Genomic DNA, 13976 nt, shown 5'->3' on the forward strand with positions numbered 1-13976 from the left:
GCAATGAGAGCCTGGGACTGGACCCTGCCACTTTTTGGAACAAGGAACCCTGCCGCGAGGCTAAATTTAAAGTCTGCTGACGGATCGGGTAGGAATGGGAACGATACAGTGAAATGGCTCTCTAACGGCCACGGGGAGCCTGGGGGATCAGAAAGCACTGTGGCCCGGAGGAAAAAGCCCGGGCCCGGGAGTCAGAGATCCTGGATTCTAATCCTGGCTCCACCGCTTGCCTGCTGCGTAGCCTCGGGCGTGTCATTTCACTTTTCTCTGCTCCAGTTTCCTCATGTGAAAACGGGGAGCCAATGACCGTTCTTCCTCCTACTTAGACCGTGAGGCTCACGTGTGACAGGAACTCTATCCATCCCGATTTTTCTTTTCTCTAACCCCAGTGCTTAGTTCAGTCCCGGGCGCAAAATAAGGGCTTAGCAAACACTATTAGCGTCAATAGTAATAGCGGTAGAGGTGATTTCGGCCACAGAAGCTCATGAGGCTGCAAATCCCTGCGAAAGGAGGTAGAGGGGCAGACAGGGAGGTGAGGAGAGATGAGTTCCTCTCTGAGGAGAGCTGGGAAGTCGGGAAGGTTCCAGAACTTTGCTGTTCTCTAGGGATGCTTTTCGGCTCCAGGCTCTACCGGCCCCTTCGGAGCACTTCGGGGAGCTGAAAGTGGCTTAGAATGATCCACCTGATCCTGTATCTCACCTCTAAGCCACCCAGGAGAATCAGCTGCCCATTTTTTTTTCCCTATATATCTCCTCTAACCCCACTCCTTTGTGCCCGCCCACCGGTCCCGCTGCCCCCCAGGAAATCCGTTCCATCCCGCGGCCTGGACATTTACCGAAAGATACAGGATATCTCGCCTTTTGCCAACCACTTTCATTTTTTCCAACCAGTTTTCACATCAGTTATCCTCAAGTTTAGCCTCAGAAGATCCCTGAGAGAGAGGGAGAAGTGAGCGATATTATCCCCATTTTACTGATGAGGCAGCTGAGGTCCAGAAAGGTAAAGCGACTTGTCCAAAGTCACCCAGCGGAACTGGCAGAATCAGGCCTAGAATCCAGGTCGCCTGACTCCCAGCCCCATTTCTGTTCTTCAGATCGTGCTGCCTTTTTTTTAGTGGCACTTGTTAAGCACCTACTATGGGCCAGGCACTGTACTGAGCGCTGGGGCGGATACGAGTTAATCAGGTCGGACACAGTCCGTGTGCCACATGGGGCTCGCGGTCCTGATCCCCATTTTACAGGTGGGCTAACTGAGGCACACAGAGACGTTAAGGGACTTGCTCAAGGCCACACAGCCTATACTTCTTCTCGCTAGGCCATTCTGTCTTCCCAAAATGGCCACTCCCCACTCAGAGGCAAGTCCGTAGCAGCGTTAGAGGGGGAGGAGGTAGTGAGGGACAGTTGGAAGTGGGGTTCCGGGAATGGGGTGGTCTCGGAGAAGCAGCACGGCTTAGCGGATACAGCCCGGGCCCGGGGGTCAGAAGGACCTGGGTTCTAATCTCAGCTCCGCCGCGTCTGCTGTGTGACTTCGGGCAAGTCACTCAACTCCTCTGGGCCTCAGTTTCCTCCTCTGTAAAATGGAGGTTAAGAGGGAAGAGTCCCACCTGGGATAGGGACTGTGTCAAGTCGAAACAGCTCGCGTCCACCGCGGTGCTCAGAACAGTGCGTGGCACATAGTAAGTGCTGGACAAGTGACCTAATGGACGAATTCAAACCTAGGAATTTTATAGGCGGATTTCATAGGCGAGCGCTTTCCTTGGAGAAAGGGGAGTCTTTTTAGGGGCGGAATTTGGGCGGGGGCCAGTGCAACCACTTCAGGTTTGCTTGGAAGCAGAAGTGGGTGGTCACCCCGGCTGGGCGGGAGAGGGGCTCCGAGCCCTTCTGACTCTAGCTTGTCCGAATGAAGCCGCCGCTCTCGACCCGAGCTGTCCGAGGGCTGGTCGAGAGGGGGCCGGGTCTGCAGGGGGGCAGGGGCAGGACACCAGAGGGAGCTGGGAAGCTCAAAGAGGGGAGGAAGGGCATCTCTTACTCTGTTGCAGGTTCCCGAGGGCCTAGTAGAGCGCTCCGCACCCGGCGGGGCAAAGTCAGCGCTGCCGAGGCTAAGGAGGGCGGCGGCGGCGGGGGAGAACCGTTCCCCTCCAGTGTGGCGGCCGCTACTGCGGCCGGGGGGCACAACGTGCCCCTCGAGGACACCACACGTGTGCCCCGGCCTGGACTAGCCAGCCCATCTGCGGCCGCCCACAGCCGAGGAGGGGTGGCCCCTAGCCTTATCTCTGCCGGTGCCCGGCGGCACCCGCCTCGACGCCACCGTCCTCCGCACCTCCCGTGTCCTCGCCGGCCCCTCGGTGGCGGCCTCTCTGTGGAGACGCGCGGGGTGGGCTCGGCCCCGTGACCTGTCCCGCCACCTGCCCCTCCGCAGCGACGAGCCCAGCTGGGATCGTCCGAAGCGGCGGATCTGGCACCCGCCCAGACTCCCTGCCCTCTCCCGGTAAAGCCGCGGGGGCGAGAGCGCCGCCAGCCTCTTCTTCCCCTCCCCAGCCTGCCGGTGGCTGTGGATTTGGGCGGGGGAGATCATGCCCCGGCCAGACTGCCCTACCTCAGTCCCTGCCGGGTCCCCTCCCTCCCCCCGCTTCAATGCCTCCGGGGCTCATCTCTCCCCCGGCTCCTGACCGCCAGCCTTCCGCTCTGGGCCAGGGGGCCGCGGACTGGTTGGTTTCCGATCACTTACGGATAAGGAGCCGCTTGGCTGGTAAACTCTGCCGGGCCACTGGAACTGGTGTTTTGGTTCTCCATCCTGGGCCCTCCCTGCCGTCCCCTCTACGGAGGGTGTGAGCGGGGATGGGTCTTGTCCAACCCGGGAGGCGGCAGGCCCCTCTCAAACTGCGTCTCCCCCGGGTAACCGAGGCGGTCAGGTCCGGTGCCGGGGAAACGGGCATCCTCGTTCCTGGCCGGTTGCCCCGCCGAGGGGGCGAGGGGGAGTGGGACCCCAAAACCAGGCAGCAGTCACGCCCCTAGGGCCCTGAGGGCTCACCACACGGGACCAGTCTTCACCGTTTGGGCCGTACCCCCCCCCCCCGCCCCACGAGCAGCCCCGTGGCCTGGCCGGTCTCCCCGGCCCTGAGCCGTCCCTGTAACCTCACAAGAGCGTTAGGGGGAAGCGGGGACTCGAGCCGAGGGTCCGGGAACGGGGCAGGGCAGAGTGAGTTCCGGATCCTCAAGGGGGAGAGGGGTTCCCAGTCCCCTGCTCACCACCTCCCCTCCATCTCCTGTAGTTGAATCCTTCAAGCCCGCTGAGGACCCCTTCTTCACGCCGGTCCTCTTCACCTGCGTCGCGATCATGGTCCTCCTCTCCCTGCTGCTCCTCTTGCTCCTGTACAAGTATAAGCAGGTCAGTACCGGCTCGGGGTGGCCGGATCCCACCCTGGTGGGCCCCACTTTCCGCCGGGCGCCCGATCGAGTGCGACGAGATGGACGGAAGGGCCGCCCGGCACTGCTCCGGTGAGGGGGTTGAGACGGGCCAACCGGGAAGCGGGGCGGGGGGGAGATCTGGGCAACGGCAGGTCCGGCCGCTGTCCCCGCTGCTGCCGAAGCTGCTCCTTCTCAGATGGCTTGTCACGTGACCAGGGGGTGAGGGATCTTGGAGGGATTGCAAGATCGCTATCTCCCCTGGCACCCCACCCTCCTCACCCAGGCTCCACCAGGCAGGGTGTATGTGTGTGCGGATCCATGCACACCCAAGACTTGAGTGGCATTTTATCCCCTTAAACGGTTTAGCTTAGCACAGCTCTGGTCCCGGATACTCTCTCCACGCCTCTCATTTGCACCACCGGGTTTCCCTCCCCAGCAGACGCTTGGAGTCTGAAGCAAACTGGGATTCTCTCCCCTTTCCGCCCCCCCCCCCCCCGAAAAGTCCCCTCTGGGGATCTGAGGCCTGTAGAATTTTCAGCCTGAAAAGGGCCTTGAGAGGTCGCCTCGCCCATCTCCCTGCCTCCGGGCAGGTGCGTACCTGAGTTTCCCCCAGGTGGCCGGAAATACCGGCCCAGGACTTCTCCGTCACCAACAGCACCGATCGAGGGCTTACCGTGTGCCGTACGCTGAGCCCGGGGCCTGCGACCCTACATCCGAGTCTCCTGCCCTCAGGGAACTTACAATCTCACGAGCTGGGAACTGTAGGGAGGGGGTCCGCCTCGGGGGAGCGTAAAACTGAAGATGCTGCCCATCGGTCCCCCGCTCTCCGGGGCCTCACCGTCCCGAGCTCTACGCGTGGACCCAGACGGACCGGAAACTTACGCATAGGATAAAAAAGCCATTTCTCCTCTGGGTACGGTTTGGCTCCGGGTTGCGTAATCGTGATTCTTAGCCACTAGCAAAACCACGGAGAGGCCCAGGAGGAAGAAAAAAGCTCAAGTCAGCAGTGAGAAGAGGGGAGGAAGAAGAGGAGCAGAACCAGGAGAAGGAAGGGAATCGATAGTAGCACTTCTTGAGCTGCTACTTGGGGCCGTGCACCGTACCGGGTGCTTGGAAAACACACAGTTACCAAGAGAAGCATCCCCTGCCCCCAAGGGGCATCCACTCTAAAATGGAAGACGAACGTAGAGATGCCAACAACCAGAAGAGGAGCGAAAAGAACCACCGCTGACCACTGCAGATCCCAGAAACCCACGAGTGCTCAGAGAAGCCAAGGCCAGGAGTCCGAACCTGCCCTGTAGATTGCTTGCCAAAAACGACCGGCTGGCAGCGCTTTCTCCACCGTCACGCTGGTCAAGACCCCTCCCTTTCGCCGCCTCACTCCACCCCACCGAAGCAGGGTGGAATCTAGACCGTAAGCTCGTCGACAGATTGGAAGTTCGTTGTGGGCGGGGAGAGCGTCGGTTCATTGTCATATTGTACTCTCCCAAGCGCTCGGCACAGCACAGTGCGAACTGAACGGTGCTTCCCCGGCTGGGCCCTGAGGACGTTGGGGCTTTGACGGCCCTAAGGCCGCCGGCCTCAATCTGAGCCCAGACCAGCCAATGGGTCAACGGGTCTGCGATGGGAGGAGGCCCCGGGGAAGGATCCGGGAACCGGGACCCGCTGGAAACGGAGACCAAATGCGAGACCTTATCGCTCTGGGAGCGGAAGTGGGCGGGCAGACGCCATCCACCGTGTCTCTCCTGGACGGAAAGGTCCCTGCTTCTCATTCACTCCGCGCCCGCTTCCGGTTCCGTCAGATACACACGCCTGCCATCTGTGTCTCTCTGTGGGCCCGGGCAGTGCACCCTCGGGTTCCGTTTTGTAGTTCCAGGCTGCTGCTAGGTGCTCATGGCACCAAGCCCACCCCGCACCCTCCTCTTCAGACCCCTCACCCCGCCCCATCCCAGTCTCTCCATCACGAGGCTCAGCACCGGGTCCCCTCTGCCATCTCCCTCTTCTCTCGCCATGCCACGGGTGGGGACTCACGCTACTTTCTTCTCCAGGCCTCCAAGGTGCCGCCTCCAACTTAGGCCGTTTCATACCTTGGCTGTCGAACCTCTTCCTGGCCGGCCTGCCCGCCTCATCCTCTCTGTCCACCCTTAGCAGAGGGCAAATGACAGTTGGCTTTGTGCCCTCTGCAGCCCAGGCTTTGGGTGGAACCTTCTTCCATCTGCTGGAGAGTCTGGGGGCACGAGTGACCGTGCAATGTGTAGGGAGGAGAGGCGGGGAGCGGGTTGGGATACGGGCTTCCCTTCAGGCAGGTCCCAGCAAGGATGGGGGTCTGAGGGCCTAACTCTATGCCCATCCCTGTTCTCTTGACTTCCTGAAGCAGCCGGGAAGGACCTGGGTTCTAATTCTGCCCCCACCACTTGCCTGCTCGGGGTCCTTCGGCCAGTCGGTTCACTTTCTCGGTGCCCCAGTTACCACATCTGTAAAATGGGGAATGAGACTGCGAGTCCCATGCGGGACGGGGACCGTCTCCAACTCGATTAAACCGTGTCTGTTCTAGCGCTTAGTACGGTGCCTGACGCAGAGCGAGCGCTTAACAAATACCTTTAAAAAAAAAAAAAAAAAAAGAAACATGCACAGCTGGGATAATCTTGGGATCTGGAAAAGCATTCCCGGGATGGCGATGGAAAGATAACCCCAACACATACATACACTGGAAGTGTGTGCGCGTTGTGGGGGGGGGGGGGGGGGAAGGCCAGAGGGGTTCATCACCCCCTGCTCCTTTCCCCTCTCTTTCCAGAAGCCCAAGTACCAGGTGCGCTGGAAGATCATCGAGACCTGCGAAGGCAATAACTACATCTTCATCGACCCCGCCCAGCTGCCCTACAACGAGAAGTGGGAGTTTCCCCGCAACAACCTGCAGTTCGGTGAGCCTCTGCCCCGACACCGGCCCCGAGGGCCCACCTACCTCCACCGGCCTCCCGCCGGCCTCCGGGCCCGAGGACCGGTCCCGGCCTTCGTTCTGGGCCCCGGTTGTCCCACAGGTCGGGGCTGGGAGTCGGCAGCCCTACTTAAACCCCGTGGTGGGCTGAACTCCGCGGCACTGCCGGGGGCATCGACGGGACGCGGGCCTGGGCGACGGAAGGACCTGGGCTCTGCCACACGTCCACTGTGTGACCCCGGGCAAGTCGCTTCATTTCTCTGGGCCTCAGTCACCTCGTCCGTAAAAAGAGGATTAAGACCGAGTCCCCCACGTGAGACGCGGGCCGTGTCCGGTCCCACCGGCTTGTATCCACCCCAGCGCTTAATACGGTGCCTGGCACGGAGTAAGGGCTCAACAAATAATCATAAAAAGAAAAAGCGCGCGTTTTCACCGCGGTGACTGTTATCGCAGGGAAGACGCTGGGGGCCGGAGCCTTCGGAAAGGTGGTGGAAGCCACGGCCTTCGGGCTGGGGAAGGAGGATGCCGTGCTCAAGGTGGCCGTGAAGATGCTGAAGTGTAAGTAGAGACCGGGGGAAGCTTAGGTAGAAGCCGGGAGGGCCGAGGGCGGCAGCGGGGTCCGGCGCCCCTGCCCCGAGCGTCTCCCCCAACGCCCCCCCGCTGCCCCATCTATGGAGCGGGACCATTCTGACCGCCGCTCCCGCCGCTTCATACGGAACTGGGTCCGGGCGGGAGGTCTGCAAGGGGGCGGGGCGGGCAGCCTCCGTACTGAATCACGGGTGGCAGGTTCGGCTTCGCCACAGGTTTTCACAGTGTCTCGCGGGTTCCCACAGTGAGAAGAGTTGGGGTCCGACGGGTCCTATCGATCCCACGGTGGCCCCGAATGATCTTCTCCCCGCCTCACAGCCCCACGGAGACCCGGGGCCCCGCGAAGCCTTCTCTGTCTAGGCTGGACGTCGAGACGCCCGCTTTCTTCCCCGTTCTCATGCTCTGGTTCTCCCCCTCTCCTTCCCTCCTTTGGTCCCAGCGACGGCTCACGCCGACGAGAAGGAGGCTCTCATGTCCGAGCTGAAGATCATGAGCCACCTGGGTCACCACGAGAATATCGTCAACCTACTAGGGGCGTGCACCCACGGAGGTGAGGGGCGGGGCTGGCTGGAACACCGGCAGCGGCGGGACCCGCCCACGGTCACCCGACCTCTCTCTCTCTTTCATTCGTACATTCATTCGATAGTATTTATTGAGCGCTTACTATGTGCAGAGCACCGTACTAAGCGCTTGGAACGGACAAATCGCCAACGGATAGAGACGGTCCCTGCCCTCTGACGGGCTTACGGTCTAATCGGGGGAGACGGACCAGAACGACGGCAATAACCCCCAGCCATCAAATTCCATGCTAGGTTTGGCAGAGACCCTGAGGGGTCACATAGTCCAACCCCCCCGCCTCCAGGTAGGAGTGCCTCTGAATCATCCCAGGCAAATGAGACACCCGCCTAGGTTTCAAGACTTCCCGGCCTCTCACAATCCCCTCAACCCACCAGGAGCCCATTCTCGCGTCTAACAGCCCCCGCTGCGAGGAAGGTGGTCCTCGTATCTAACCTAAATCCTCCTTACTGGAGGAGAAGCCCGTTTCTTCTTCTTCTTCTTCTTCCGCCCTCGGTGGAGATAGAAATGGGCCAGTCAGCAATCTCCCCACGCACCGCTGTTCCCGGAGTGGGGAGAGCTGGGAACAGATCTTCCGTTCTTGCTCCTCCTCGATGGCCACGCCGGGAGGGCGGAAGAGAGCCACCTCACTTCCGAACGCCGAGACTGCACTGCTCCTCACCCACGAGGGGCAGAGCTCCCGGACTCGGGATATCCTGGTTCCTCCAGGGACCGTGTCTAATTCCCGCCTCTGATTCCTTCCATCAGTCACAGGTGAGCGCTTACTGGTGCTGAGCACCGAACTAAGCGCTTGGGAGAGTACAGTACAACAGAGTTGGTAGACACGTGTCCAGCCCAGAAGGAGCTTACGGTCTACTCTGCCAGCTCTGTGTTTGGTGCTTATTAAAAACTATTAAAGGAAGGGGAGCAATCTCCTCACCTGGCCCCGCACACGTCCTCTAGGCCCAGTCCTGGTCATCACCGAGTACTGTTGCCACGGAGACCTGCTGAACTTCCTGCGCAGGAAGGCCGAGTCCATGGTAGCCCCAAACATAATCCTGGAGTCCAGCTCGGCCAGCTCCGTGGAGTACAAGAACATCTACCTGGAGAAGAAGTACGTCCAGAGGTAAAAGCCGGAGCTAGAGCTAGAGCCCCCCGCCCCCCCGTGGGCCTGGGGCTTACGCGGCTCTGAAGTGAGGGAGGGGTGGTTGGGGCTGGGGGGTAGGGAGGGGAAGGGGGAGGAGCAGCTCCCAGAGGCAGCCCGCTACCGCAGGGAGCACCAGACCGGACACCCAAACTCCTGAATCCTTCGCCCGGCTCTCCTCTGCCTTTCCTATTTCCGGACCTCAGTTTCCCCCGGGTGCTTTCGCCGCGAGGGCCAGTTCCGGCCCCGGGGCTCATTCAACCTGATTCGGGGGAGCGGTCGTAGGGCACTTGCCCATCTGAGGCACGGGGGCTTGGACGGAGCGAGGAGAGACAATTTGTTCACTGGGCACGGGCTAAGCTGGAGGGCAGCTGGGCGGGAGGGAGTCTGAACGCCCCTCGTCCCCGCACCTCCGATCCCCTCTTGTCCTTTCCTGCTTCTGCCTGTGGCTACTCTCAGGAGATCGATGGAGCGAGGGTGGAGCCCGGGATAGGGCCCCGGACCCCCCGGCTCCATTTCCTAGAAAGTCCGATTTGAGCCTCTTCCTCGTTCTCGGGCCGCTCTACACCTTTCCCCTGCCCAAGGGGGCGAGAGGAGAAAGCGGAGGGCGAGAGAGATGGCCAGGCAAGGGATGAGAGGAAAAAATATCCAAACCGTGATACCCGCTAAGCGTTTACTATGTGCCAGGCACTGCATTAAGCCCTGGGGGTGGATATAAGCAAATCAGGTTGGACTCAGGCCCTGTCCCACACGGGGTTTACGGTCCCAATCCCCATTTTACAGACGGGGTAACTGAGGAAAAGGGGGGGCGAACGGGAAGACGGACACGGAGATAGGCCGGAAGAGGGCGAGAGTGGATTCGGGCCAGGGAGAAGGATGGGGAGAGGGGAGAGGCCGAGGAGAAAGAGGTGAGCGGGGAGGCCGAGGGGGCCGGACAGGAGAGAGGGCGGTCCTCCCGAGGCCCCCGGCTCCGCCGGCTGCTTAGGCCTCCCCTGCTGGGGGCTTCTCCCGGGAACAGTGACAGCGGCTTCTCCGGCCAGGGTCCCGACCACTACGTGGAGATGAGGCCCGTCTCCCTGGACCCCTTCCCTGACCAGGGTGAGTCCCCGAGGGCCCTCGGGAGCGGGGTCGGGGGCCACTTGTGGGGGCGGGGACGGCCGCGGGTAGTCTAACCTGACCGTCGTCCATTTTGCGCCCCAGACACGGACAAGGAGGACAGACGGTCCCTGGACCTCAACGACCTGCTGCACTTCTCCAACCAGGTGGCCCGGGGCATGGCTTTCCTCGCCTCCAAGAACGTGAGTGAACGGACCCCTGGTCCGCCGGATGACGATAACCGCGGTAGAGGTCAGGCGCTCACTACGTACCAAGCACCACGGTAGACGTTAAGGTCACCGAGACGGACCCGCTCCCCGTCCCCTCCGGAGCTTCAGCCTAAAGGGGAGAGAGGACAGGTGTCGATTCCCCATTTTACAGATGAGGAAACTGAGGTACAGGGAGGCGCCCGCCCAAGGTCACGCTCAACAGGCGAGTGGCGGATCTGGGATTCGAATCCGGGACCTCTGACCTCTAGGCCCGGGTTCGCTCCACTAGGCCACGCTACTCACTAGGACGTGAATTTCTGGTCAAGAATGGGGTCCCTCCCCACCTGGGGGGGGGGGGGGAGGCGCCACCCCCGGTCCCCCCCCCGTTGACCAGCTCCCCGACCCCCACCCAGCCCTCGGGGCCTCCCGTTGGAGCCTGCACCGACCCTGCTGGGACCACGGGGGATAGCGGGATCGCGGCCTCCTTGGGGCAGAGGTGTGAGGGAGAGGGTGCGTGGGGGAGAGAGGGAGAAGGGTTTCCTCTCCGCTCCCTCCCCGGGTTGGGGAATCCAGCTCTCAGCCCACTCTTCTCAGGAAAAAGGAACAAGAAGCGGTGGTTAGGGAGCTGCAGATTCGCTCTCCCCAGGCCCAGGATCCTCACTTGCACGTCGCCGGCTAACCTTCCCCCCGACTCCCCTAAAAGCCCCCAGGGGCAGAAGGATTGAGCGGGGAGGGAGGGAGGGCGGCGAACGGGGTCTTCAGGGGAGAGACCCGGCTCCAGGGGATTCCTCCTGGTGGGCGAGGTCAGCGGCCGTCACGTGACCCCCTCTGCCCCTCCTGTCCTTCTTTCCTCCGTGACTCTGGCCTCCTCCTCCAGTGTATACATCGCGACGTGGCAGCCAGGAACGTGCTGGTGACCAGCGGCCGCGTGGCCAAGATCTGTGACTTCGGGCTGGCCCGGGACATCATGAACGACTCCAACTACGTCGTCAAGGGCAACGTGAGTGGCGGCCACACGGAAGGGCGGGAGAGGGGACTCGGGTGAGCGCGGGGCCGCGGGGCCGGCGTCGGGGGGGGGGGGGGGCTGGCCGGGGCCCGGGGCGGGGGAGGGAAGGGAGGCGGCAGGCGGGACCGAGTCGCCGTCCACTCGCCCCCTCGTACCTGGCTGTCCCCAACTCCGCCCTCCCGCCCGCTCAGGCCCGCCTGCCCGTGAAGTGGATGGCTCCGGAGAGCATCTTCGACTGCATCTACACGGTGCAGAGTGACGTCTGGTCCTACGGAATCCTGCTCTGGGAGATCTTCTCTTTGGGTAGGCCCCGGGTCCCGGCAGTCCGCCAATCCCCGCGGCCCCTACGGCGCCGGGTCCGGGCCCGGGACCACGGCACCCCAGACGGCTCCCACCCGGCCCCGCCCCCCCCCGCCGGCTTACTACTGCTGTTCTCACTGGGTGCCCGTCCCTCGCAGGCTTGAGCCCCTATCCTGGCATCCTGGTGAACAGCAAATTCTACAGACTGGTGAAGGAAGGCTACCAGATGGCACGGCCCGTCTACGCCCCTTGGGGCATGTGAGTTCGGGGGCGGCCCGGGGAGAATCTCAGGGTGCCCGCCTCCACCCGGGGGCGGAGGGGCCCCGGCCCACCGGGGCGGCGTGAGGGCCGCTGCTCGTCCGGCGGAAGGAAGCCGGGGCCGCGGAGTCCCCGGGCCCCCCCGGCAGAGCCGACGGGGTTTGGCGGTGGGACGACCGGTCCCGCTGGCGGATCGAGCTTCCCATCCCCCCGGGTCCCTCCGGGTCTCGGACCCGGGAAGGAAGCTGGGTGGGGGCTTGGGGTTGACCGGTCGAAACCTCTCCTCTCTCGGCCACAGCTACGGCATCATGCGGGCGTGCTGGGACCTGGAGCCCACTCGGAGACCCAACTTCCAGCAGATCCGCTCCCTCATTCAGGAGCAGATGGAGGTGGGGAGCAAAGGGCAGGTGAGTTGGGGAGGAACGGGGAGGAGAAGCCGGGATGGGACCGGGCGGGGGGCCGAGGCCGGGGCCCTCCGTCCACCCAGGACGGCAAGAGTGAGCCTGGTGGGGGGCGGGGGGCGCGTACTGAGGGATCCGCCAGAAGAAAGAGCCTGTTCTAGCCCAGGAGGTGAGAGACCCGGGTTCCGGGCTCGGCTCGGCCCCTCGCCTGCCGGGTATCCCGGGGCGAGGCACCTCTCTGTGTGTCTTCCTCGTCCGTGAAAAAGGGGGTAGCGCCCGTCCCTCCTCATCTCGCGGGGCACCTCTTGGAAAATGCTTGGGGAGAATACGTGCTTTGCGAAAGCGCAAACTCCTCTGAGGGCGGGGACCGCCCCTACCGACTCCGAGAGGAGCCGCGTGGCTCCCTGGAAAGAGCCCGGGCTTGGGAGTCAGAGGTCGCGGGTTCTGATCCCGGCTCCGCCGCTCGTGGGCTGCGTGACTTCGGGCGAGCCACTTCACTTCTCTGGGCCTCGGTTCCCTCATCTGTAAAACGGGGATTAAGACACGGGGCAGGGACCGTGTCCAACCCGACCCGCCTGGACCCACTCCAGCGCTTAGTATAGCGTCTGGCACATAGGTGAGCGCTTAACCATCGCCATAATCATCACTCTTCTCGTAATCCCCCGAGTGCTTAGGACGGCGCTCTCCACCCACCGAGCGCTCGACGTATACCGCCGTCGGACCGACCGGCCGAGGCGGCGTTACAGGCTCTCCCCGCTCCCTCTCGCCCCCAGGACTACACCAACCTGCCCGGCGGCGAGGCGGATGACAGCATGAGCGAGCCCCCTCCGTGCGGCGAGGAATCGTGCGAGGAGTCCTGCGAGCAGGCGGACGGCAGCCAGCCCCTGCTGAAGAGCAACAATTATCAGTTCTGTTGAGCGGCGGGAGCGGGAGGGGCTCTCCCCCGGGGGGGCCTGGCTGGAACGGGCCCTTCCCTCCCCTCTCGGCTCTCTGGAACCCCCAAGGCGACGTCGTGCGAAGCTAGAGGACTCGGCGCTTACGTTTCACGGAAGGACCGTGAACCTCAGGGATGTAAATACGTCTCCCGGTGGCCCCGGGGGACCCGGCCCTCCGGGCACGAGGCGGTGGCCCGGGCTTCCTCACGGAGCGCCTTCCCGGACACGAGCGGGTCAGAACCGGCTCCCGCCCCCGCCGCCCGTACTCCCACGGTTAGACCGATCGATCGACGGTCACTGTGTGCGGGGGCCCGGGCTTCCGCTAAGCGCCGCACCACCTCTCGGGCCTAAACACGGCTAAGGCGGGCCCGGGGCAGACGGTCCACGCCGACGACCCCCCCCCTTCCCTCTCCTCCCCCATCCTACCGGGCAGTCGGGTTTGTGAAACGGGCATTAAGGAACGAGGCCGCGCCGGGTAGGGGCGGGAGGTCGTGCTCGGAGAGGCCGATCCTCTCCTCCCGGTGAAAGCTCGATACTAGCCAAGGGCTGAGGCCCACCCTAGCGTGTCTACTGGCAGAACGCGCTTCATCGTAGATGTTTTTGTACCGCGTAGCAGTGACGACGACAGCATCGCCGATTCTTCCCTGTCCGTGAAGGCGACCCGCCTCCCTCGGCGGTTCGCTAGCCGCTCCGGTTACTGTAAGCTTAAGGCCTGAAATGAAGTAGCATTAGTTAAATTTCCCGGCGGGAGCACTCGGGCTTGACCCCGTCACCGGGGGGGCAGATTGTCTGCCCCCCGGGTCCGGAGGGGGGAGGGATGTTCGGCACCTCCTCCCCCGCCAGGAGAGAGCGCACTGACGTTTAACGCTTTAAATCAGGGTGATGGTTTCTCCATAATAAACTAACGGCATTAACCCAGCGGCAGACTGGTTCTTGAAACGAGGGCCCCAGAGGCGGCCTCTTGCGCGTCTCGCTCCGGCCCGCGCGTGTGACTTTTGGGGGGGAGAGGCGTGGACGGGGGACGGGCGTAGATGTCGGAGCCCGCGCCGCGAAGCCGGTATCGTGTGCCTTCCGGAATCCGAGGTCACCCCCGTGGCGTCCGCCGAGCGCTTACTACGGGCCGGGCGCCGTTGGAGGCACTTA

General features: G+C 63.0%; 1 protein-coding gene and 1 long non-coding RNA gene across 2 annotated transcripts in view; one reads left to right on the forward strand and one right to left on the reverse strand.

Moving 5' to 3' along the window:
* The window catches only part of CSF1R (colony stimulating factor 1 receptor), a 30690-nt gene extending 16939 nt beyond the window's left edge, over positions 1-13751 (forward strand). The window contains exons 12-23 of the mRNA XM_029051541.2: positions 3272-3387; positions 6202-6328; positions 6796-6900; positions 7370-7480; positions 8449-8611; positions 9648-9727; positions 9830-9927; positions 10811-10933; positions 11131-11242; positions 11398-11497; positions 11796-11904; positions 12672-13751. Coding sequence (XP_028907374.1) covers positions 3272-3387; positions 6202-6328; positions 6796-6900; positions 7370-7480; positions 8449-8611; positions 9648-9727; positions 9830-9927; positions 10811-10933; positions 11131-11242; positions 11398-11497; positions 11796-11904; positions 12672-12815 — 1388 coding nt within the window. The 3' untranslated portion in view covers positions 12816-13751. The remainder of the gene's footprint in view (positions 1-3271; positions 3388-6201; positions 6329-6795; positions 6901-7369; positions 7481-8448; positions 8612-9647; positions 9728-9829; positions 9928-10810; positions 10934-11130; positions 11243-11397; positions 11498-11795; positions 11905-12671) is intronic.
* Positions 286-8514, reverse strand: LOC120638043. Its single transcript, XR_005659500.1, has 3 exons — positions 8426-8514; positions 2728-3369; positions 286-931 (listed from the first exon to the last, which is right to left on the reverse strand). It is a non-coding gene; the product is annotated as an uncharacterized LOC120638043 (long non-coding RNA).
* Positions 13752-13976: the final 225 nt, after the last annotated feature.

The sequence above is a fragment of the Ornithorhynchus anatinus genome, chromosome X1 (genome assembly GCF_004115215.2).
Source record: "Ornithorhynchus anatinus isolate Pmale09 chromosome X1, mOrnAna1.pri.v4, whole genome shotgun sequence".
NCBI lineage: Eukaryota > Metazoa > Chordata > Mammalia > Monotremata > Ornithorhynchidae > Ornithorhynchus > Ornithorhynchus anatinus.